This window comes from Dunckerocampus dactyliophorus, chromosome 6, assembly GCF_027744805.1.
Source record: "Dunckerocampus dactyliophorus isolate RoL2022-P2 chromosome 6, RoL_Ddac_1.1, whole genome shotgun sequence".
Classification (NCBI taxonomy): domain Eukaryota; kingdom Metazoa; phylum Chordata; class Actinopteri; order Syngnathiformes; family Syngnathidae; genus Dunckerocampus; species Dunckerocampus dactyliophorus.
In genome coordinates, this window is record NC_072824.1 from 23,859,497 (window position 1) to 23,885,500 (window position 26,004).

At 43.3% G+C, this 26,004-nt stretch overlaps 2 protein-coding genes across 7 annotated transcripts in view; one reads left to right on the plus strand and one right to left on the minus strand.

Annotated features, from left to right (window-relative positions):
• Positions 1 to 7,612, plus strand: part of LOC129182368 (adhesion G protein-coupled receptor L1-like) — a 40,955-nt gene extending 33,343 nt beyond the window's left edge. For 2 of the 3 annotated variants that reach the window (XM_054778375.1, XM_054778376.1), the window contains 6 exons: positions 2,421 to 2,589; positions 2,653 to 2,802; positions 2,895 to 2,991; positions 3,058 to 3,168; positions 4,431 to 4,451; positions 4,719 to 7,612. In XM_054778375.1, the coding sequence (XP_054634350.1) occupies positions 2,421 to 2,589; positions 2,653 to 2,802; positions 2,895 to 2,991; positions 3,058 to 3,168; positions 4,431 to 4,451; positions 4,719 to 6,688 (2,518 nt within the window). In that variant the 3' untranslated portion in view covers positions 6,689 to 7,612. The remainder of the gene's footprint in view (positions 1 to 2,420; positions 2,590 to 2,652; positions 2,803 to 2,894; positions 2,992 to 3,057; positions 3,169 to 4,430; positions 4,452 to 4,718) is intronic. The other variant, XM_054778377.1, reaches the window with a different exon arrangement.
• A 2,095-nt stretch (positions 7,613 to 9,707) lies between these two features.
• LOC129182369 (phospholipid phosphatase 3-like) lies at positions 9,708 to 24,634 on the minus strand. Of its 4 annotated transcripts, none has more exons than XM_054778379.1 (6): positions 24,256 to 24,634; positions 18,644 to 18,801; positions 18,278 to 18,564; positions 17,013 to 17,070; positions 14,082 to 14,258; positions 9,708 to 13,935 (listed from the first exon to the last, which is right to left on the minus strand). In XM_054778379.1, the coding sequence occupies exons 1-6, from the start codon at positions 24,443 to 24,445 to the stop codon at positions 13,837 to 13,839; spliced, it is 969 nt and encodes a 322-aa protein (XP_054634354.1). In that variant the 5' UTR covers positions 24,446 to 24,634; the 3' UTR covers positions 9,708 to 13,836. The 4 variants fall into 4 exon arrangements, 3 of the variants coding, with proteins under 3 accessions (XP_054634354.1, XP_054634353.1, XP_054634355.1); XM_054778378.1 differs by having other exon boundaries at positions 24,211 to 24,634; XM_054778380.1 differs by lacking the exon at positions 14,082 to 14,258 and having other exon boundaries at positions 24,211 to 24,634.
• Between the last annotated feature and the right edge of the window lie 1,370 nt (positions 24,635 to 26,004).

Here is a 26,004-nt window from a genome sequence, read left to right on the forward strand (position 1 = left end):
CATGAATTCCATGCTGAATGAAAACGCTTGAGAATGAAGTTTGTCAAGAACCCTTTCTAGGCAAGAAAATGCTTAGGATGCGATGTTTCTTTTATCGCCTCAAATGATGAAATGCTCAGCTTTAAGTGGCAGGTGGCTCTGAAGGCCCTAAAATGACACAATTTCTCCTCAGTAGATAAATAACAAGGCCAATACATGTGCACCTCTTGTTACTGTCATTTCTCTTCCTATAAAGTCATTAGAAGCCTACTTTAAATTATTACATCAAAATTGTGCATTTTTAATGAATATGATCATTATAGTGGCCATAACTTTATTACTGCATTTTACCAGTTATACGATGAAGGTTGAATCTCAAATACTGCTCAGCTGTAGCGAGGTAATGGTAAAAATGCATCCCAAACAAGAGCTTAGGTCTCGAGCGATATGGCTCATTATGCATCTTATAAATATATATATGTATATATGTAAATATATACATATATATATTTCTTTAAATTATGTAATTAACAACAGTTGATAAGATATCACAAATACAATACTTGATAATGATAATAATCATAATATCAACAATAACAATAATAATAATCATAATATAATCCACAACAATAATAACAACAATACTATTTTTAAAAAAGCATTAAACAAACAACAACAAAAAAACAACACTAAAAGCACATAAAAAGGAATTACAATATCAACAATCTTCATCATTATTGTTACCATTACCATCACTACCACTACTAATAATAATAACAATAGTAACAATAACAGCACTATGTATCTGATCCACAGAACATGTTCTACATGGGGTCGGCCTACGATATTCACCTGTACAATGTTAAGATATTCCCTTAATTTATCCTCCAAACAACAAGGTCATTTTCATCTCTGCTGAATGAAAAGACATTTTTATGCTCCCAAATTACAATTGTAGCTCGCAATAAGAAAAGAAAGAAAATACATTACTCTCACACTGGGGAAATTCACAGCACAGAGTAGTATGTTGCCTCTGTCAGAGAGCATCTCATAATGTCACATATGCTGATGGTATCATTATTAGTGAACCATTCCTGTTCACGTAAGGGAGTGAGGGAGTTTTAGAAGCCTGCGCATCTACAAACATTGTGGAGGGGCTGCTCGGTTAATATAGCGACCATGTTGCTAAATTGTCAACATGGATCTCTTCTACATATGAGGTGTGTTGTGAAGTGGGACCAGTGATCGCCGGGACTTGTAAAATGGTGCTCAGCCAAAAGTAACGAGCGTTAACGCTCAGTTACACTATTTTACAATGTGTTATTTTATTATTCAATCAATCAAAAACACGTTTTCCGCGAATATGAGAAGCTTCATTTAGCTGATAACTTAAACTTAAGAGGTCAGCTTCTTTCAAACAAAATGCATTGTTGAAGTCATCTTATCAGTAGTTCAGGTAGTAAGCTGTTGCTCACCTGTAGTCTGTGTCGGAAGAAGATTTAACAATTTCCCATCAAAAAAGGACGCAACAGAAGAGGCACAGTGATGACAGTTTCATTTGGTTGGAATGTACTTTTAAATGTCCCGGCGGCTTCCTCTCCATTAGCCTAATGACAACTCCTCCCCTTAGGGGATCAGATTTGACAAGAACAGGCTGGCTTTTCCTGTAATTCAGCTAATCACCGGTAGATAGGGTGGGTGTTGGCTGAATTTCAATAAATGTGTGAGGAATGGGACGTGTGGCGTGGGTGGGTGTCATTTGCTTGACTCTCACAGTAATTTTGTGAGAGTTGGCAGACTTGCATGTGACACCAAAGTAGCACCTCTATTGTGCACAGATTTGTGCAAACTCTGGGCTCCATTCAACCTCAACTCTGTGCTCTTGAGCTGTACCCCACAAAGCTAGACACAGGAATGATGACAAGCGGCCTAACAAGTTTGGTTAATTATGGGAGAAAAAAAATGTTTAGTAGTCTAATAGTAAGATTCAAGAAAGCTCCATCAAACTGTGCAAACCTGCAATTTGCACATTTATGTACGGACAGCACGTTAAATAATGAATCATTTTGCTTGAAACAGATGATAATGTTTGTGTGGAGGTGACAATGTGTTGTCCAGTGGGAGCAGTGCTGAGTTACACACCCTGACAGCAGCTGGAAGGGAGGCCTGTCAGAACCTTTCCTTCTGGACCTGTGCAGCCTGTTGCTTTAATTAAAGATCCAGTCGGTGCTGCGAGAGTGTGCTGCACAGGGTAGGATGTGTTGGTAATGAGGGATGAGCATTTGGCTACCATTCCTCTCTCACTCAACAACTCCTCCAAAGGGAAATCAGCCTATGAAATGAATGTGTTCGCCTCCTGTGGGAAGTTTTTACAGAAAGAGATTCAACAAAAAGTAAAGATTTGATCATACTATTGACTTTGTGTATTCTTGTGTGTGTAGGGCGTGGGCAGTGGGCTCGCTGACGCTGCTCTTCCTGCAGAGTGTCAACTGGTCCTCAGGCCTGATGTTCCTATCTGCTCCATCTCTCCTCCTGGCGTACCTCTTTGCCTCCCTCAATACGGCCCAGGCTATCCTCATCACCATTTTGCACTGTACCCTCGCCAGGAAGGTCAGCATTGGAGCTCGGTGTCATTATCCTGCATGAACATGACATCATTTGTGTTGTGTTTAGGGTCAGAAAGACTACGGCCGATGTCTCCATCTCTCCCAGTGCTGTGCAACATCTTCGTCCAGCTCTCCGGACTCAGTAAAGGGTGCTGCGTTGCGCTCCAACAGCCGCTACAGCAGCAGCCAGGCCCGGAGAGCCACAGCGAACAGACAGGTGAATGCTCCATCTCACGCTCTTTCTCCGTGTCTTAGGGACTTATTGTGCACTTGAGCCAGTTTGACAGTCTGCACATATTCCTGTTCCAGAGTCGTATTAGGAGGATGTGGAATGACACAGTTCGAAGACAGACAGAGTCATCTTTCATCGCCGCTGATGTGAACAGCACCCCAACTCTTAACAGAGGTCAGTTTATTTTGACATGTATTTCCTGTACTTGGCAACATTTATTCATCACTTTTCTGCACATAGCTGCATTGGGGAATCATTTCCTGACCAATCCAGTGCTGCAGACTCATGCTGGAGCATCTCCTTATGACACCATGCTGGCGCAGGGATATAATCAGCCCTTCACCTCCACAGGTAAATCTCACCACAACCTCAATGTTGCCTTTCTTCATCTTTACACAAATAATTTAGTTTTAACCACACTTCTATTTATAAGCACTTACAAGAAGTCTGCATAAGTGATATCATTTTTAGTTTTAACATGTACCGCTATACAGTACCACGCACCACTAGAGTTGTTGTTCTAATTACCATTTTCACAGCAGTCATTGACATAGTAAAACATTAAATGCAGGTTATATTAATTCAGGTTCCATACATTTGGTTTTTAGAGAGGCAGTTTCCTTTTGTGCAATTTTGTTGCTTTAATTTTACTTTTTTCTGAATTATATATATGTTTTCTACATTACAATATAGGTAGTGTTCACACTCCTTCAAAGTAGATTTTTACTCTGCAGGTATATTATTTTTGTGACAAATAGTGTAGTCATGTAACATTTGTGTTTTTTGTGTTTTCTGCTTTCTTTTTTTTATTTTAAATATTTTTATTTATATTACTAGCTATGGTCATATTATATTCATATTATAGCATTGCTTATTCAAGATGTCAAAATGGTGGCCTAAAACCTTACCTGCACAGGTGTAGTTAGGTATAGTTTGTTGTCTAAAAAAACAGTTGTATTAACAGACGTTTTAAAAAAAATAGTGCACACTTTGTAAACACCACTTAAATTTCTTGGCCTGCTTTTTGTTGTGTAGTACAGTAGTACTAGTAGTGTCTTGCAATTATAGATTTCTTACTGATACCCGATACTTCTGATCAAAATTTTAAGACCAGTTGAAAATTGTAAAGAATTTACATTTTGCACAGTTTGATCTTAAATCACGCACGGGCTCCTATGGCTGGCCTACGTGTAAAAAACGCAAGAAACGAGGTGTGATGTGTGATGTGCTGGTTTTTGAACCGCAGGCCGGCCACAGAGGTTTTTTGTCATGTCAAACAAACTGTACGCACACTTAAGTTTTTTTCAGGTTGCAAGACAAACTTACGCACTTGGTACGTACTCGTGCGTTGTCCATACGTTTGTCTTTCATACATTTGCTGGTGTCGGGTTTGGGCTCCCTAATATTCCTAATAATATAGAATCTTGCCAAAGCAATTTTGCCTTTGTGGGCGTCTGCGTGTTACATTTTTGTGAATTATTAGTGTGAATTATTGGAAATAATAATTGGTTTATGTCATTTAAGTCTGCTGTCTTTGTGTTTTATATTTTGTGGGGTCCTATTGAATGTTTTTGATGTTGTTTCCCTCTTTGTCTCTCTCTTATGTGGACCAGTGGGAACCTTCCGAAACAAGAGTATGAGCTCTTCTTTGTTGTGCTCACCCAAATCATTTAGCGCCACTTGGTTGGCTTCATAGACGACCTGTGTCATATTTGCACACAGTGACCATACATAGATCATGATGACATGAAGAACCATGAAATTGACAAAGCCTCAATCTTTGGGAAGATGCTCTGCTCATTTTTTCATACATACATATTCATGAAACTCCCTTCACCACAGTCTTTTATTATTCTATGTCTTTTCTTCTGTAATTTGTCACTTCCTGTTTATTTCTGTAGAGGTTGGTGTGTCGCAGAGCCAGGAGTCCTGTGGTTTGGACAGTGTTTGTCTCAATGGAGGCTACACTCCCAATACCTTCACCCTACATGGTCTCGGGGCCACACCTGGATCTCGAGCCGGAGTGGTGGGCAGCACCGACCTTCTGAGGGAAGGAGGCGTCGGGATGGGAGGCGATGACATATCCCCTGCCTTGCTGACCCCACATGGTGCCGCAGATCTGGGCGCCGGTGCCGGTATGCGTCGTAACCTGTCTGACGCGGCAGCGCTGGAGAAGATGATCATCTCTGAGCTGGTGCAGAGCAACCTGAGGCCTCCAGGCGACATGCCTGTCCCTCCTGAGCGCTACGGAAGCCTGGCGAGGCCTCATCATCTAGACAGAACAGCCCATGCTCACACTGCCACGCTGACTCGGCACACACAACAGCCGCAGGAGGGCTGGGCGGCCACCATGCAGCCCACCACCCGGCACAACACACAAGAGGGTTGGCCGCATTTAAGGCACCTAGGTACTGAGACACATTCAATCCCACATGAGCAAGATCACGCAACAACGCCACGCTTACAAGATGGCTGGTCACACTCACATACTCCTGGAGATTGTGAATCCCGAGAGCTGCTTAAAGAAGGAGAAAGGTTGCAGCTGCAAGGCACTCTGGGCCGTCGCGGACTCCAGGAGAGGCAACAAGCTCGTCCTCCCGATGTTCAGGCTCGACCCTACTCCACGCTCAGCCGTACCCCGGGCACCCTGTCCCGCCACCGCAGCACAGCAGAGTCAAGCGGGGGGATGGAGCGAGACAGGGAACGAGACCGGGATCGTTACCGTGACAGGCCCCTTCCGCCCCCTCCTCCCCCTCCTCCACAGGAGTCGGAGCCCCTGTACAAAGCTCTGGAGCAACCGCTGCTGATGAAACAAAGGGAGGCGAGTGTCGATGCATGGCGAGGTGGGCAGGACAGAGAGAAGGAGGAGACCTTTCTCCTAAAACGAGATGGACTGATGGACAACTGGAGGGGTAGCAGCAACAAAGCAAGAGAGGATTCTTTTAGCTCTCAAAAGAGAGATGGAGACATGGCTGAGTGGAGAGGTGGAATGGAGAGAGGAAGGGAGGAACCTCATCTCCTGGAGAAGAGAGATGGGAGAATCGACGCGTGGCGAGGAGCAGCGGAGACGAACCAGGAAGAAACTTTCATCACTCAAAGGAAAGATTTTGGGATTGATGGCTGGAGAGGTGGCATGGATAGAGACAAGGACAGAGATGGCTGGAGAGTGGCACTTGAACGAGAGAATGACAAACAGAAAGACAGAGCGCTGGATGTGTGGCGTGGGGGAGCGGATGTAGACAGGGAGGAGGCTTTCTTGTTTGAGAGCAACGACGGGGGTCTTGATGGCAGGAAAAGAGGAAAAGATAGAGGCTCTCTCAGGTACCATGGCGACCGAGAGGATTCAGACGGCTTTACTCTGCCTTTGACCCCTGATCTCGACCTTGATCCTGATTCCTCACCAATATACGCCCGAGATTCAAACCCCTCGCCACTCTACCCTGGAGACCACCGATCACCACCCCTCGGTATCTTCCCACGAAGCTCTCCCCCAACCAATATCTTCGCTCCTCGAGACACTAATTCTCCTCCCAACAATCTCTACTCCCGCCACTCCCCCCAGGTGTACAGTCGCAGTAGTTCCCCTCCTCGCTTCTACACCCGCACCTCCCCTCCGACTCTGTCCTACCCTGACAGCAGCCCTGAAGGTCCAGAAGAGGTCAGCCCAACCAGCCCGCCCCAGAGGGCTGCCCTGGAGCTGCCCTACAGCCTGGGGAGACCCCCTCTAGGTCCAAGGCCTAATCACCTGCAGACCTTCTACCAGCCACCACCACCAACAACTAATGGAGAGGCGATGTTCACATCGGAGCCCACTACGGAGCCCACTTCGGAGGGAGAAGACGGTCAGATGCAGAGGGTGACGAGTCTGTGACTAGGGCGGTGGTGATCGGGGCATAGGAACCAGGGAGGGGGAGAACGGAGGCAAGCACAACCAACAGTGTTAACTTAACAGTAAGGATAACGATGCAGCTCAAGTAGCTGATGATGCTAGATGATGAAAGTAGTGATCATGTCACAGTTGGCTCCTCCCTACTTCTATCTCCCGATCACCACAAGACTTCCCCCTTCTCATCTTTTGTTATTTTTCTAGAACTCATTAGTCTTAAATCTTTCCCTGCTCTCCTTTCCCGAACCCCTGCTGTGTCTTCCCACTTCATCAGTGCTTAATTCTAATTGGCTCATCATCTGACCGTCTGTGGGTCCACTGGCTGGGTGTCGCCCCTCCTCGTAGCAAGAGAAGAGTGTCGTAACAGAAAGAAAGCACTTGTGTGTTGCCAAAAAAATCCTTTCAAAGAACACATGCATGACTTTCTAGTGGCTTTTACAAGGCCGCACATACTGTAAGAGGAAAGTGCAAAAGTGCAAGTGAGCGTGTGTGTAGCTTGATGAGCATGCGTGTGTGCAAGGTGTGTGCGTGTGTGTGTGTGTTGGGGAGTGTGTGTAAGATAGTGTCTGTATATAAATCTTTTATGATTATGATTTATGATTAATGTATCACAGTGAAGCATTTTATCAATGTCAACGGGGGTGGGCCTCTTACATACGTGCCCTCCGTCCGGTTTTCAACTTGTTCCATCACATCAAAACCAAAACTTGACCTCCAGCCGCCACTGACCGCTGGCGATGGAACCTTTTGCCGTGGAGTTGTCATAGCAGCAGAACTCTTGTCTCTAGAGCAGATCATGTGAAACCTCAGAACTTTTTCTGCAACTCCTTATGACCTTGTACATATGACCCTCAAGTGTTCTAATTGTCTTGTATTGCTATTGAAGTTCAAGTAAACACGTGAATTCAATCTGTGTCCTGTCTTGTCTGTCTGTGTGGACTTTTACAATTATTTTTGTTTTAAGGAACAATTACTTTAAGATAAAAAGAGGAAGTGATAAGCGGAAATACAGTCAGGACTTAGTCCACTGTTCTTGAACACTTCTATTACTTTAGTGCCATAATTTGCTGCTAGTAAGGCTGCAAAGAATTAGAACAATTGTGACAACTTTCGTTAGCTGGGAAATGTTGGAAAGAGAATTCCATCCATTGTGACACTTGTCAGGGTCACAGGAAGCTGGAGCCTACCCCATCTAATTTCAGGGGACAGTGAATGTCTAGGGTGACCATATTTTGATTACCAAAATCCAGTCCGGCAATGTCACTCAAATTAGTGAGTATCCCTCTTCTGTATGGATAGAAAACTGTTAATATTACAAAATACTATCAAAAACCAAACACAAACACACAAGTGTGAAAGGAAGAATGTTCAAAAACCCGAGGGCAAATGTTTAAGTTTTGGATTGTTGCCAACATTTTTGAGAAAAAGCAAGAATTTGGGAATTTGAACAGTCGTGCATGACGTTCCCAATTTTAGGAAACTTAAACTGGGCAAGCGTCAGAGGACTCCATGCATGTTTTACATTTTTTGGCTTTTTGTGGCAACAATGCAGGAGAGTGCCCTAATGCCTCTAGATTTAATGGCCCAATGAAAAACAATGAAAACCAGGACATTTTGTAAAAAAACAGGACAGATCTTGTTAGGTTAACTGGAGACTCTAAATTGTCCATAGGGAAGAATGGGAGTGTGAATGGTTGTTTGTCTATATGTAACCTGCCCTGTTTCGCACTGCCCGCACCGGGGTTTGAACACAGGACCTTCGTAATGGGAGGGGAGAGCGCTGACCACACGGCTAATAGCTCGGACTGTCAGCCATGTGTTCAGCGCAGCTCTTAAGGCAGAGGGAGTGAGGTTTACCAACGTACACTCGCACAGCCTCACTGGCTGGCATCTGTTACATATATGTGCCCTGCGATTGGCTGGCGACCAGTCCAGGGTGTACCCCGCCTCTCGCCTGAAGTCAGCTGGGATAGGCTCCAGCATACCCCCGTGACCCTAATGAGGATAAGCGGCATAGAAAATGGATGGATGGGAGAACAGGACGTTTGGTCAACCTTTGGTACAGTCTATGAATGATGTTATTAAAAGGTGAACTCACACGGAGTGGGACTACACAGAAATGCAAAGCAAGCAAACTACAAGATACAGGAATGCGCACAAAAGGATAATAAATCCTGTAGACACGTTAAGTGCATACGGAGATGCAAACGGGGGATTGGATCCCAGCTCTCTAACCAAAGTAAAGTTACAGCGTACAGAGACAAACAGGAAACAGAAATAAAATAAAAGACATAGATGACAGATGCAGATGACAGTCGAAACATAATTTCCACTCAATATATCTTAAAAAGTTTATCTGAATCTAAGAAATTGAACATTCATGGAATAAGATACCGAATAGGTAATAATGGAAGAACATAGAAAAACCCCAAACAAGTCCACCTGTCATGCAGAGTGCGCCACTTGGGAACCGATAGGTGTATAATTGCCACCACTATGTCACGCTCTGCTCTGGTTTGTGCTGTCTGTGGTCCGTGCGGCCTTGTTTGTGTTGTGTTTGGATCCTGAGTTTTGCCCTGACCCTTGTGTTTCCTCCAATCAGCTCTATCATCCCTCTCATGTTTAGCCCCAGATGTGTCTTGTTCGGTAATTAGTGCATTTAGTTCCCAGTTTTCTGTCTTGTCTTTGTCGAATTGTCATTTGTCGTGGTGAGTCTGCTAACTGCCCTGTGTTTATTGCTTATTTTGGACTTCACAAACCGTAACTTTGCATTTGTGGATCCTGATTTCTCCAGTATTTGGTGAGCATCATTTAATTGTTGCATTCGGTGCTCCCTTGGACTTGGGTCCACCACGCCTTGCTGCCACAGTCTGACCGTGACACTATATCGGGTGAAAGGGGGACTACACCCAGACTCGTCGCCAGTTCAGATTTAATTTTTGTCAAAAATTAAAGTAGAGTAGGTAATAAGGACACAATTATTTAAAAAAAAATCTTTCATGATTTATTGATTCTTGAGCTGTAATATTTTGATAACATACACAGCTTAAAAACATTTGACAACTGAAAGAATAAAGATTAAACAGATGATCTAAACATTCTTTTAGTCATTTCAAATCTGACATTAAACAGAACATGTGCCGAAACAACATCCTATACTGTACGAGGAAAACAAAGTGGCTTAGTAGGCTCCCTTCCCAACATAATTACATTCACTGATTTAGTTTGACATATTGGCATGAAATATTTTTTACTTTCTTAGTGGTAATACAACTTAAATAAGCCACTCCTGATCAAAATGTTAAGAAAAATGCCAGGAATTTACATTTTGCACTATTGGATCTTAGGGAGGTTCTAGGTGGAACTTCAAATGCAAAAAGAATACATGAGAGTGAGACAAAAACATTTTTGAGTAAGCAAAGCATTTCAAGCAACTATTAATGTGAAATAGGCTGTTCATCTTCTGGTCAAATGTATGAGACCAGAGCCTTTAAACGCCAGCATCTGTGCAAAAATCTTGACGGCATCGGATTGTTGAGCTGCGTAAGCAAGGCCTCTCGCAGTGTGCCATTGCTGCTGATGTTGAACGCACTAAGCCAGTTATTTGAAACTTCTTAAAAGATCCTGAGGGTTACGGAACAAAGAAGTGGTAGACCCCCAAAAAATTTGGATCCGATTGACTGTTCGTCAAGACACGGGACGATCCTGGGTCCTGATGGCTTCCATCTTTACTGACATGACAAGGAGATCCCACCCCTGAGATGTTTTCCACACACGACAGTGGAGGGGGCGCCATCATGATCTGTGGTGCTTTTTTCTTCAATGGAACAATGGAGATTCAAGTTGTGCAGGGGCGTCAAAGCAGCTCCCTCATGACTGAAGGCCCTCGTCTGTGTGGTAATGAGTGGGTTTTTCAACAGGACAACGCTGCAGTCCACGATGCCCGCCTGGCAAAAGACTTCTTCCAGAACAATAATGCCACTTTTTTGGATCTAAATCCAAGTGAGAACATTTGGGGATGGATAGCGAGGGAGGTTTCCAAAAATGGACATCAGTTCAGACAGTGGATGTCCTCTGTGAAGCCACCTTCACCACCTGGTGCAACATTCCCACTAGCCTCCTGGAAACACTGACATCAAGCATGCCCAAATCAGTTTTTGAGGTGATTAACAAAAACGGTGCAGCTACTCATTACTGAGCCTTTTTTTAATTTTTTTTTTAGCTTTGGTCTCACGTATCAACGTTTGATCAGCTAATAAACAGTCTATTTCACTTTAATTTTTTTTCTCACTCCCATTTCATCTTTTTGCATTTTGAAACTCTACTTAGAACCTCCTTAGGTGCAAAATGTAAATTCTTGCAATTTTTCTACTTGTCTTAAAATGTTTTTTATCAGGAGCGCACATCAAACGCTTTCAGAAATACAAAATGTGCACATACAGGTGGTCCTTGGTTACGAACGAGTTATTTTCCTAGACCTGGGCTTGGCAACCTTTAGCATCAAAACATCCTTTTTGCCTCCTCTTCCAGTAAAGAAAAATGGTCTGGAACCACAAAACATGACCCAGCTTATAAACTTTTAAAAGTTTTAATCTTTTTAAAATTGCACCTGTTACAAAAACAGAATTCAACTAACAGAAGTGCAGAGTGCATGTGGAGGCCTACTTTGAAATCATTTAAACACTGAACTATGTAGGCTTTTTTTTGAGTCATTCCCGTATTTGTGCAAAATTAACAAAACGTAGCCAACTTTAACATACAAAAGCAGAAATGACATATCTGCACATCGGTTCTTTCTGCTCAGTATCATTTACATCACTTGACTCATCACAGGCAATTCAGTATGCTTGCACTGAAATAATCAATTTGCCTGCTGTTGATGTTGCCATTCTTTCACTTGATCCTGTCCTTGACTGTCTTTGCAGGGAGGGGCATTTCTCTCATTTTCAATTTGTTTATTTCTTTAATTTGGAGAATAAGCGCTGTGATATTTTTAGGAAAGATTCTTTCATGTACTCTCCATCTGTGAACGGCCACGCTCTAGTCTGCAGTGCAGTCACAACGCTGGCAGCTGCAGTTGAGTTTGGAGCCTTCATCCACTTCTTCAAAGTATGTTTGCTCTGTTCAACCGTACGCAGTTCCGAAATCGTTCCCCTATACCCATCTGCAGTTGGGTACTTTTCAGAAAAAGCTGAGCGCTGGTTTTGAAAATGTCTTTCAACGATACGATGGCTTACCGCGGGGGTAGCTCGCTGTTAAGACGTCTTTTTCCTGTCTGACTCACTGTTGCCAACTCCTCAGTAAGAAAGGTAGCTATCGTCCTAGAAGTCGCTGGATGACATCAATGACTAATTTGCATATGATGATGTAACAGATGCTGTAGGAAAAAAGCATAATCTCTTAGGAGAGACAAGAAAGTGAATAAAAACACCTTAATTGCGTTTAGAACTACAAATAAACTTGATTCTTGGTTTGTTCATTTAAAATTGGCCATCACTTCATCAAAATAAAATAATTGTAATATTTTATCTCTGCCAGCGCCTTTCAAAGTCGAGACAGCGTAATAATTACAACCGGACTGGCCCCCAGCCTCCACCTTTTATCTTGCAGTCAGGACTACTTGTTTCATTTATCACACAACGTTCTTCCATCACACGTTCTGACACACTGACAGGTAAGTAAGCGAGTCCCAATGAAGTTTGAGTGTAATGTGTAGTAACTAAGAAACATTCACGTTTTACATCCCGCTCTGTAAAACAGGGTGAGATCCACCACAGCAGCATCCCACCTTGCGCATGCGTGATTCATGGATGTGTAGCGCTCCACTGTGCTCTCAGTGTGCCACAGGAGCTGACTGTGTACTGACCTGCTTGTGACTGCATTGGGGCGGGGCAGACCTCTCAGCAGCACCCACTGCTGGTCAGTGAGAACACAAACGGCATAACAATACGTGCTTTCACTTTCACGTCTCCAAAATACCAGAAAAATCTCCCAACGACGCTAGATTTGTCGCTAGTCGCTTTTGAGAAAATATGTCGCCAAAAAGGCTTGGAATGTCGCCGGATTTAGCGACAAAGTCGGCAAATTGGCAACACAGGTCTGACTGACTGAGAACACACACCGGCCTCCTCCCCGTTCCCTTGCTCATCCAATCAGCAGTCATAACGCAGTGTGGATGCATTCACTGATTTGCGGTGAGTCGGATATTTCTTGCACATTTCCTCAGCTTCGGTGTTAAAAAAACCTCATGGAGCTCAGCAACAAGGAGGTTGAAGAGCCGCATGTGCCTCTGGAGCCGTGGGTTGCCGACCGCTGTCCTAGACTGTGGTGTAAGTCCAGTTTTAGTGTAAGTTGTCAGTCATACCTAAATTATCCCTAAATTAACTCCTAAGTCACTCACATTGTACACAGAACACGTGAAGGACATATCAAATACAGTAATAAAAAGAATATATACAAAAATTAAATGAAACTTTTTTTTTTTTTTTTAAAACAACCCTTAGCCTTCAATAATCTTTATCCTTAATGATGGTCACAGTTGCGCGGTTAGGACCAAAGGCCAGTATTGGCGGGCGTTTATCCTCTCTGCTCATCCAAATCCATTCAGAACTTTTCATGTTATTTTGAACACAAACAAACAAACAGACAAATGCCAGCAAAAACGTAACCTCCGTGCTGCGCTTGCGCTTAGCGGAGGTAATCAAGTTTTTTTGTTTCTAACCACGGAACGTCATAAACAGAGGACCACCGGTATTTGGTGAATGACCAAGTCATCTCCAGAATCACAAGGTCCTATTATTGCGTCCCCTAAAGAACAGTGCTAAGGCAAAGAAACCATGAGATGCAAATCTACCTTAAATGACCATGAAAGTCGGTGCTCTGTTATCATGGCAACAACAACAGAGGCACCAACCCATAAGGCAAATGACTGTATTGCTGTGTACTCTTTCTGTCACATTCAGTTATGTCACATCCTCTGCTGCCCGCTCCCCCTTGTTCTTGTCCAAAATGCTGAGGTATGAGGTTTTACTTCACAGGAAATAGTCTCACATTCTGTCGATCTTTTTTTGAATCACACCACGCTGCTGGCTGCTGGATGCCGCTGCCGGCACGGAGGGAGGTGGAGACGAGCTTTAGCAGACGCTGTGATGTGCTGATAAGGGGTTGTCTTGGGTCTCAATCTGACACGGAGTCGAGCTTGGTCTTTTGAACATGGACGAGATGTAGAAAGCCTGACAAGAAACATGATTGATGATAATTAACATAGAAAATAAGACAAGGAAATGGGCTTAAAAAAAAAAAGAAAGACATAGAAGGCCTGACAAGTTTTTAACACATTTAACACGGGCAACAAGACAAGGAAACGGGCTAAACTCACCACCCAGTATGCAGTGAGGGCTCCCAGTATGTAGCCAACTAGTACATCCGACGGGTGGTGTCTGTTGTCATTGACGCGGGTTATGCCAGTGTAGATGGCCAGCAAAAACAGGAAGAACTGCAGCATGGGCCTCAACAAGCGAGCCCCGCGCCACGTCAGCCGCGTCTGAAGATAAAACTGCCCCAAAAACATTGATGTGAGTGTGCCTGAACGTGTGTCATCAAAAGTAAGACAATTGTAGGGCGGTACTACAGCTTCCGTCTTTTAAACCATCACTATAAATATTAAATATAAAGTATGTAAATATAATATAAATCTAAACATTACTTTTGCAAATGTTATGAACTTTCCATAGTTTGTTATAAACCTGTCATGTTCTGCAGGACAGGAGTAATCACTTCCTGTCCTGTGCTCTTATTTTGGAGATTCGCTTTACCCCAGTGGAGTCGTACACAGCTGTTTACCATCGCAGTTAGTGGTGGTTGAAAGCCCAGCCTCGTCACAGGTACGGCGCTGGCTCATTGACTTGTTACTCTTCGCTGTCACCTGAACATTTCACGACCCTGTCACTGTTCCAGTTGCTTGTTGTCACAGAGCTTTTTTTCCCTGTCACTTTTTTGTTCCGTTTTTCCTGCGCTAGTCTGAGTAGTGTTTTTTGTTTTGTTATTCAAATATTAGTATGTGCACATATACGCCTCCTGTCTCTGCATACCGTGGGTCAAGCACTCGACAGCTCCCCGCTCCTGACAAAACCAACAAAAATTTGAACATAGCTTAACATATCCAATATTACATTTAGGGCTGGGAATTTCAGGGTACTTCACAATACAGTACAATTTGCGATACATGGCTCACAATATTGACATTATCTCGATATGGCGATGGGGTGAAACAAACCATAGTTTATATTTTGCAGCCATTAGCTGGGATAGGCTCGAGCTTACCTGTGACCCTAATGAGAGCAAGCGGTATAGGAAGTGGATGAATATTTGGAATATTTTAACCAGAATACAACCAGGAGTGGTGCAAAACCAATGATAGTGCTTTTGTGCAACATAACTGTAAACAGGATTTCATGTTAGGTGTCATTATAGTAGTAGTGATGTAATCAAGATGACCCGGTTGAGCAGCACGACAATGTTGACAATAAAGAACGTAAAGTAAACCACCCGTCTCTTGACTGAATAACACAACTCTACTCCTACTCCCTGGGAAAGTCTATTCCAGGGTGCTGGAGAGAAGAGTACGACCGTTAGTCGTACCTCAGCTACAGCAGGTGCAATGTGGTTTTCGTCCTGGTCGTGGAGCACTGGACCAGCTCTACACCCTTGCAAGGGCACTGGAGGGTTCATGGGAGTTTGCCCAACCGGTCTACATGTGCTTTGTGGACTTGGGAATAGGCATTTGACTGTGTCCCTTGCCATGTCCTGTGGTTGGTGCAGCCGGAGTACAGGATTGGTGGCATGCTACTACGTGCCATTTGGTTCCTGTACAACCAGAGCAGGAGCCTGGTTCGCATTGCCAGCAGTAAATCGGGCCTGCTTCCGGTGGACGTTGGCCTCCGCCAAGGCTGCCCTTTGTCACAGATTCTGTTCATAATTTTCATGGACAGAATTCTATTCGCAGCCAAGGCATCAAGGGGGTCCAGTGTGGGGCCTTAAGGTCTTGTCTCTGTTATTTGCATATGATTTGCATATGATGTGGTCCTGATGGCTCCATCAGGACCTTCAGAGGTTTGCAGCTTGAGTGTGAAGCTTCTAGGATGAGACTCATCATCTCCAAATCTGAGGACATGGTTCTCACTCAGAAAAGGGTGGATTGGATCCTTCGGGTTCGGAGTGAGGTCTTGCCCCAGATGGAGGAGTTTAAGTATTTCAGGGTCTTGTTTACGAGTAGGGGAAGGTTGGAGCGTGAGATCGACAGGCAGACCGATGCAGGGTCTGCAGTAATGCGGTCGCTGTACTGGACAGTCGTGGTGATGAGAAAGCTGAGCCAGTCAATTTACCCGTCGATCTACGCTCCCACCCTCACCTATGGTCATAAGTTTTGGGCTGTGACCGAAAGAACAAGATCACGGATACAAGCAGAGAAAATTAGTTTCTTCCATAAGGTGGCTGGACTCACCCTAAGAGATAGGGTGAGGTGCTCAGTCATCCGAGAGGAGCTCAGAGTAAAATTGCTGCTCCTTCACATCGGGAGGAGCCAGTTAAGTGACTCGGGCATCCTGTCTGGATGCCTCTTGGACGCCTCACTGGGGAGGTGTTCAGGACACGTTCGACCGGTAGGAGGCCTTGGGGAAGACCCAGGACACGTATGTCTGGCCTTGGAACGCCTCGGGATCCACCCGGAGGAGCTGGACAAAGTAGCCGGGGAGAGGGAAGTCTTAGGCTGCTGCCCCCGCCACCCGACCTCGAATAAGTCGAAAAAGATGAATGGATGGCATTACCATTACCAATATATGCTGAACAAAACATCTCCATGTTAGCTTTTCTGTTATATGTGTCAAATCCAATTAGTGTAAAATTGAATACATCTCAACCTCAGTGTTTTAAAACATGACAAACCAAACAGCAAACAGAACAGACATATGTTAGCATTAAGTGGTCGACATGCTCAAAGGCAGTCCTCCGTGGGCACATCAAAATGCAGCACACCTCGCTCATCCCCCCCCCCCCAAACAATAGAGGAGAAGAGTGAAACCGCGAGCTGGGGTCACGCGCCTTCCACAGTGAAACAAAGCGACCTCTGTGTTTCTCATTTCTCCTTTCAGTCTTTTTTTTGCCCCCTTCATTCTCATTTGTTCACCCTTATGCTGCTCACTGGACTGGTGATGGCTCTACTTTTCTCTGCGCTCCCTCGCTACCGAGGGGCAGTAATTGGAAAATGGAGGCACAGTGTGGTAATAGAGATAGAAAATGCTTCTATACTTACAGCTAAATAGAGCATTGTGTACATGGCAAAGGAGGCATGGCCAGAGAAGAAGGACTTCCTAAAAAGATGAGAGGAAGAGTGTTTACAACTTTGACACAAGGATATACAGTGGAGCCTTGGTTAGAGTCATTCATTTGTTTCAGAAGGGTTGACTCTAATCGGAAAGGACGCTAACCGAATCAGAGCTGGGGGCGTCAGAGCTGGGCCCTCGATGCCCTCCGGAGTGTGGGGGTGGCGCTGCACCCCCAGGGGGAACTAGCAATAATGGCTAAAGCGACAAATTTTATCACACTTAATCACTCACACTAGCATGCATGCATGGTCTGTTTTCAGCATCTTTGATACTTAATATTAATATTATTATTAGCACCATTATTTCTGCAGTAATAACAACCATACATAAAGATACTTTTACTGCAGTTACTCTGCTATTCCTGCACCAGCTGACTATCTGTCCCATCTACCACTACGGTAACAGGCGATGAAGTGGATGAAGTGGCTACATCTTGGTCCCTTGTCTTCCCCTAACCCTTGCCCAACATCCCCTACACAGACTCCAGTCACAGTCAGTGATGTGACCTGACGCTGTCTTTTTTGTTTGTCCCTCTAACCATGTTCTGCAACCCAAAATAGAGCCAAAGAAAGTTGACAGCATTTTGATAAAGTTGAGAAACACTATTGATTTCGAGAAATAACTCATGACTGTGTTGTGTCTTGCTACCTGGGAACAGTCACATCTTCAATGAAGGTGAAAGTAACCTTAAATGTTCACTCATTCCTTTCATGAGTATTTATATGCAATCAGAATTGTTTTATGCATGTAAAACTACAATTGCAAAACTATAAAAATGTCTTTTGCGTTAACATTTTTGAGTCAACCACTGATGACATCATAGACGGGCGATGTAGCGGACTTTGCCATTTTGTTAGCAAGCTATGCTCATATTGGTGATAGAAATATATTAGGAACTTTAAGAACAGTGGGATTCATGCAGTGTATTAATGACAGGACAAGATGCGTGCCATATTGTACGCTAACCGCACCGAGGCAAAATTTTGGCAGGAATTTTTGAAAAACACGCAAACCATGAGGGCAGACGCTAACTGAGATTCCACTGTATTGGTTTCATAAGCACCGTTTCGAGGTATAGAAAGATCAAATGCTATAAATGGATGGCAGGAGTGGTGGACAGATGGTTGGATGATGGAGGATGGATGGAGGAAGGAAAGGACACATGGGTGGACAAACATCACACAACACACACCTGGCCTCCTCTATCAAGCGATGGTCATTACTGGAGCAGTTGACTTTTTCTACATACGTTCCTGGTGTGCAGTTGAGCAATGCATACGTGACCCCACACACAGACAGAAAGTGCGGCCGCAGACGGCCCACGCTCAGCTTGGCCATGTTTGTCAGCGATTGACCCACGCAGCAGCCAAACAGGAAGCAGCCCAACTCCTTGTACAGACAGGTCACATACTTGTTCCTGACGAAGGCCTTGGAGGTGGCACTTAAGAAACGCACCCGGTAACACTCCCCAAAAGCGATCTTCCGGTGGACATGTGAACACAACCACCATGTTAAGAGGACCGGAGTTTAATCAAATTGCTGACTACTTAGTACTCACTGTGAGGCCCGTGATGAGGATGCCAGCAACGATGAGGACTTCATCTGGTACGGCCTCTGAGCGCAGGTAAGGGTAGGTGATGCTGCAGTCTCCACAAATAAAACCTCTTCTGTACGGACCCACTGCCTTCAGCTCAGACACAAAGAAAGGGATGGAAGCTGAGAGGGGCAGAAAGGTGAGACCAGGATCAATGGGCCTCATTCACGAACATCTTCTTAAAAGTCTTCTTAAGAAGTGTACTTAAGAAGGCGCGGGTTGGAAACTGCGCCACATTCACGACACGTTCTTAAGTAGGGATAATCGTTCGCACCGGTGTTCTTAGGTTGATGAATGCCAACGGGGATGCCCGTGCATGTGAGCCCTAATTTGCATAGGTCACCGCCTATTATTTCCTATATAAGGTAAAAAATGTGCCGTGCGCAACAGGCAGCTGGAGGCGGCGATGGCAACACGCAAGGGCAAGACTGAGGAGCAGCTGGACAACAAATGAAAGAAAAACTTCAATTCTACTGAAATAGAGGTGCTTTTACAAGGAGTGACCTGACACAAGACCACCTTATTTTCACGTGTATCCACCGGTCATCAGGCCATCCAAAAAGAGTCGGCATGGAGCATCATTGCAGGAAACATAAATGCCGTTTCCACGGAGAAACGCACCACCGCAGAGGTTAAAAAGAAGTGTTTTGACTTAAAATAGACTAAAAAAAAAAAAGATTGGACTGCACCGGAGGGATCTGGAGGAAACGGGAGGCGGGCCATCAATCAGAAACCAAACCATTTCGGAAACTCTAGAAAATATTTACACAATCATGATGGAAAAATAAAGTCAAAATACATAGTTTGTGTGTGACAATGTATTTTTTCTGTGGTTACATTTGATTAGACGCTGCCTAATTAATACAGCAGCCCCGTGCTCTGGCTCAAGACGTGGCTGGGGGCGCACGTCGTTATCTGGGGGTGCTACGTGCGCAATAGACACACCACGTTTCATTGCGATGTTATTCTGATGAGCCTTCACACCTGCAAGAACAGAGAGGGAAGCCTGAAGCCTGAAGCGGGACATCAAATATTCGTCGCTTTCAGCAAATAAATCTACATGGTCCCTTTACATTCTCTCTCTGCGCAGCGCAGGGATTTGAATATGTATTTATCGATGGAGTATATTTTAGTTGTTTTGATGATAAATAATTGTTGGGATATTTTATTTGCACTACATTTTTTGGGATCAGGTTGCAAAATCCATCATGAGGGCGATTGCGCATTGAAAGTGCGAGCTTTGCTTGTGCGTAAGAGTCCTCCTGAGCGTTCGTAGAATTTGTTCTTAGATCTAAGAACTGTGAGTTAAGAACACGTTTCGTGAATGCCAAAAATCTTCGTAAGAAGGCTTTAAGAACACATTTGTGCGTAAGAACGTTTCATGAATGAGGCCCAATGTTAGTATTACAACAGCGTCCCATATTGTCATCATTTCTGAATGGATTCAAGTTCACACCAAGAACAAAATGCTCAGGATGGATTTCAGTCCATACATGTATGAACATTGACTAGACATTTACTGCAAGATTAAAAGGTAAAATCCTTATGCAGCAATGATGTAATGTTGAGCACTAATGTTACGTACATTCCAGACTACTGGGAAATGGGAAATATCCTAACTGGCTTCACTGTGACACTGCTGGTACAGCTGTATTAAGCTTCCATGCAGCATGGTTCCTGTTTTGTTCCTGAACATTCTAACATATGCCCCATCATTTGAGGGTCTTCTCACAAATAACTTGCACCATTGTTTGAACAAATGATGTTGGACTGTTTAAAAATGGCGCCAAGAGGCAATTATCCTTCTTAGTTAGATCTTTACTCAGTTCCTCAGACTTTCCTATTGTTCTGAGTAATGGCTGTCAAATAAATATCATTTTATGCTGTAGCTGCAGTCAACCATGATGACTAATTATAAGTCAATACGGTTCGGGCTTGTCAAATTAAAAGACATTCTAGAAAAAAGTTGGGTGAATGGAAGTACATACATTGGATCCTGCACATTCACGACTCCGCAAGAAACATGTCAATCACCCCAAGTCGGTAATAATTTACAAATATGTATTAATTTCAGGTCAAATATACAGCATATATGTACCACCGTTTAAAAAGGCCATGGTTTTTACACGTCCATGTCTTTATGCTTCACTGATATTTTTCACAAAGCGTGGAGATTTTGCACTTTGAATGCACTGTTGCTGTGAGACATGCTAGCTCGTGACTGACTCACCTGTTCTATTGATCATCTTACATTATCATTCATTAGTGGTGAGTACCTGCACATGTTAGCATTTAAAATGTGTTTTAATAAGTGTGTGAGGCATATTTAGGGATGAAATCATGATTGTGCATTTAGTATATAGCCACAAGCATATACCATCAATTCTGGTTTATAAGCTGAGGGGTTCAAAGTTTATTCACCGGAATTTACGATAGCTTTCATGGCAATTTAAGAGAGAGGGTTCCGGAGCTGAATCTAATCTTATAATTACAATGCTCACTTTAATGCAACTGTTGATCTGATACCAGAGAAGAACGTCAATGTCAAGCTAGCAGCAGGGTTTGAAGGCGAGAGAGAGAACCGTGTCACAAAGACACATTTTTATTGATTTTTGCCATTCTTTGGTTGGTGTACAATCAAACTCCCGTGAAAAGTGGGGATTTATTCTACAGCATGTCCAAAAGAAATTGATGAGGTATGTTACATTGGTTCTTCGAACTCAGTGTTTATCAAAGTTTTTAATCGCATTGCATTTCTCTATGTTTTCCTCAGAATGGTTGTTGGTTGTCCACTCGTCCCTCTGGCCAAAACACTGTCCTTGTCTTCAGAAATTTCTGGTGCCATGCACAAATTGATGGACGTGACGGTGGACGTCTTAAAATCCAGCAGTTTCGCTGAGTCTGCATTGAATGATATTGTTATAGTGTCTCAGGTTATTCAATTTATCAATTGGGAATTCATTGTTTGTCTAAAATCCTGTGTTTTATTCTGATTACAATCAACAAATCAAAGGTAAAATCACAAAATGATCCAATAATACTGCAATGAAAAATTAAAAGTAAAAAAGTATTAGTAGCAGTACTGGCCCTGTATTTTCTTGGTATCGATACCAACATATACAGTATCGCCCACCCCTAATTAATAGGATTACAGTGATCCCTTGTTTGTTGTGGTTAGTTAACAACACTACGGACAAACTATAGCTGTGCCTCAAGGGACAGCCATACGCAGTACATAGACATTTGAATTCTATAAACCCTTCATCTCACTTTTTAAGCAATCCCCTAAGCATCCCCTTGATCAGATAGCAATGATAAGGTCTACTAAAGAAAAGAATGAGAGACAGACAGGGAATGTACCATAATGAGGAACCGACAAAAGGTCAAACTTGTAGTTTTACAGTAAGGTAATGTTGCGGGCCTTGAGTTTTTCTCTGGAGAAACTAGCTCATTGGACTACTGAGAGGAATGTGTAGGTCACTACATGGCTCCAGTGGGATTGAAGGAACTTGCTAGAATGCTCCCGTTTCCTGAATGAATATATGCGGAATCTGGAATGTGGACAAGTTCAAATGGAATAGCTACAATTAGGTTACATTGTGTACAAGCTGGAGAAAGAAAGGAGGATTGTTTGTGACTTCATCTCAACTCTTTCCTCGAAAACAAAGAGTGAATGCTGGAACAAAGCAGAGCCAGAAGCAGCCTGACACTGCCTGCCAACCACCAACAACCCCAATCACCCCCCAATACCCTTCTATGCCTCTCTTGGTCTCACATGCCTGCACACACAAAGATGAGGCGATGCACAACTCTCTGCTTTCAGCACGTCTAGTCTGAAAGAAGTCTGTTGAAGCATACTGCCTCTTCATCCAGTCAGCGTGTGCATAACCTCTTCCTGTCACCTCCTGCATATTTTGACCATGGGAGCGAGGGACAGTCATCATAAACACACGCACACATAGGGATCATGCATATTATTTATAGAGAACACAATTCCCCTGATTCCCCATCAACTCTGCTCTACCCTGAGAACTTGCGGTTGCCATGGAAACAGTAGAATTCCCTGGGCAATGCACAAACCAGCTGGCACAGAGCTGGAGAGCATGCTTGGTCGGGAAACAAGAGCCATACATGTGCATGGGGGAGGCGAAACAACCGAGCCTAAAAAGTTTACACCAAGAAAAAACAAGACGACAAACCTAAAATTACACTGAGGATGGAGACCCTGAAAGTACAGTCAGTAGCTGTTCAACATCTGTGTTGAAAAAATGCATGACAAAACATGGAAAAAGCTCAACACAAAAACCTAAATTAAATAGTTCACAATTTGCTTTAAACATATGCCCATTATATGACGGTACAAATCAGCCTTGTTAATCACTCAAAGGTAAACAAAATGAGGAATTGTGTGTCAAATTCAGGCAAATCCCAATGTCAGATACAACAATACCATTAAATGTGAAACTTTAAGGATGTGCTGTTGCGGTTTTGCTGCTCCAGAGACACTTGTTAAATTGTTATTATTTAATATTAGTCCGTCAGAGAAACCCGTGCAGTTTTATTTGACTTAAAAATAAGACTCTTGTGTTCATTCATTGTTTGTATAGTCAGACTTTTTATTCTTATGTGAAATTTGGTCCTGTTTTCTTTTAAATGCAATTTAGGTTCCAAAATAAGTGTGTTGTAGGGCAGTGGTTCTGAGTTATTTTCTGTCAAGAGTCACATTGCATCCTGAGTAGGACAAATTCAAACATGCTGGCATGTCTGCACTAATACTGAAAGTCCTCCCTGCCTCTATTTGAGAAGCACTGGTTGGAGGGTGATGTGACCTTCGTCAATTTTAATTGAAGAGCCCTGCTGTACAGCGTACACGCACCAGACACTGCATTAAGTACACCTGCAGCGCAACCTACAGGTGCATATCAATACATTGAATATCACAAGAGGCCATTTAAAGGCTTAAAGTGGTTAATTAGCTGATTAGAGCTCGAAGCAGTAGTTCACAATACTGACAATGTTCCAAGTTTGATAAAATACTGAATTTGGCGTTTTAATTAGCTGTCGGCAACAATCAAATCAAAGTGATTAAGAAATTACGAAACGCTTGTAATGTTCGTCTGTGTGTGTTGCGAATGTATAGCATATACGAGTTTCACCTTTTGAACCAGTGAAATAAATTCGCTTTTCAGATGTGTTGTAATTAAGATGCACCACGTGCATTGAGGCGTGTGTGTTTACATTGTTGATCGTTGTCAGTTTTAACGTGTGTATGTACTATGTATGCACAATAGTCACTTTATTAAGTGTCAAAAGTGATTATTTTAATAGTTATAGTCATTATTTGCAGTTGCGTAAAAGTGTACATCGCCACACTTATGCTCGTATTTTAACAGCTCGGTAAAAAGATTGCACACACTTGATATTAATAATGTCATTTAAGCAGAAAAATGACATTAATATTCTTTGTAAAGGCACTGATTTGTGAAAGAGCTCCTACAGTGGGTGTCATGACACAAATAAAGAACACTGACCTTGGTTGATGAAAAACCTTAGAAAAGTGGTTGGTAGATATTTACCAAGGACGAGGCACAGAAGGTCCAACGCCACTAGAAGCTTCTTTGGTAATAAAGTCAGCCCATCTTTCTCGTTCACTCTCTTCCTGGTGCTGTTCTCCATCACCGGTGCTTCTACCCGAACTATGCTTTTGGTCTTGGGTCGTATCTCTGCGCTCACACGGGCGCACTCTGTCCCAACCTGGTCCAACATGACGAGTGACGTCTGAAGAAACGGATTGGAGAACTTTTTGTCATCAGTAACTTCGGAGAGCCACAATTTAAAAGACCCCTAAGAGACAGAACGCTTGTAGTAGTCATGTGTGCCGGGGCGGGGTGACGTCAAACTAAATATTGCTTTTGACGCGTTCTAGAAGATGGCATATCACTTCTCCAGCAAGACTCGTCCTGACAGGCAGCAGAACATCCGTCACCTGCATGTTATGCACTGTGGTGAAACCTCTCCCTATCTCGCGTGGCGGTGGCACTCACGTTAATTACAAGGTAGTAACTGCTCAAAGTATAACTTAATATAGTCTATATAACTTAATATAGTATATAATATACAAAAATAGTCGGGGGGGGGGGGCATAGCATCATGCCTGGAATGTATGGAGCTGAAACTCCAGCATGGTGAGGGGCACCAGCATGTCCTTAAGTAAGCATGCAAGGCGGTGACACACTGCCTATTACTACATCTGATTTCAATTTGCATTGGGGTTTATGACGTCATGAAGTAAACAAAGACACTTCCTGACTTCATAACAACAGTTCCATAGCGTAGAGGTGGTGGGTACGACAGACTATTGAGTATTACGGCCAAATTGGAAAAAAAATACTCTGAAAAATGAGTAAAGGAGTAATAAATTTGCTACTTTTTTCTTGTAAATTTGCGACTTTATTGTTGAGAATAAAGTCATAATATTACGTGTCATACGTGTCGGAGGGAAAATAGAGCATCGCTCTTCAGGAAGGAAGGAAACCTTCGTCAAGCTTTTATTTATAACGTGGCAGCAAAACAGATTTACAACAGATTAGCATGTCTCGCCCTTTTCACTTCCACCTTCCTTACCCCGCCCCCTCCACATGCCAAAGGCCAAAGGTCACATAAGTCCCCCCTTTTCATCGCTGTCTCAGGCAGCGCCTGGAACATAAAGTTACTTTTTTTGTCGTAAATGCACGACTTTGTTCTCGTAAATTTACGGCTATATTCTTGAAAAATCCGATTATTTTAATACTCCGTCCTAACAGGCATCCCTCCGACACATAATATCATGGCTTTATTCTTGTAAATTTCCCACTTCTTCATTCTCGTAAATTTGCGACTAATCACAACTTTATTTGCGAGACTAAAGTCGTAAATGTACTACTTTTTTGTCATAAATTTACGACTTTATTCTCGAAATCTCCGATTTTTGTTTTTTTTTTCAATGTGGCCCTAGGACTCCGATGTGGTAATCAGATGGTGTAACACAACATAAATTGACAACAAGGCGATGGCAAAAGTGCGCACCATGAGGGAGAGTCACTTGAATAGGGACAACTCTATTGTAGGAGCGGAGGTTGAGAACCACCAGGGCGTGCCTTAAGTCCATGCAAGTCAAAAGCCAAAGTCCATCTGCGAGGGAGCACAAAGACATGAGTGGAGAAAGAAACAGCGCGAGGGAGCACACCATAAAACCAGTGAAAAGATCCGTGTGAGCATGCTGTGGGAGACGAGGAGGAATTGAACAGTATCTCCCAGCAGTAGTGCATCAGCTTAGGAGTATAATA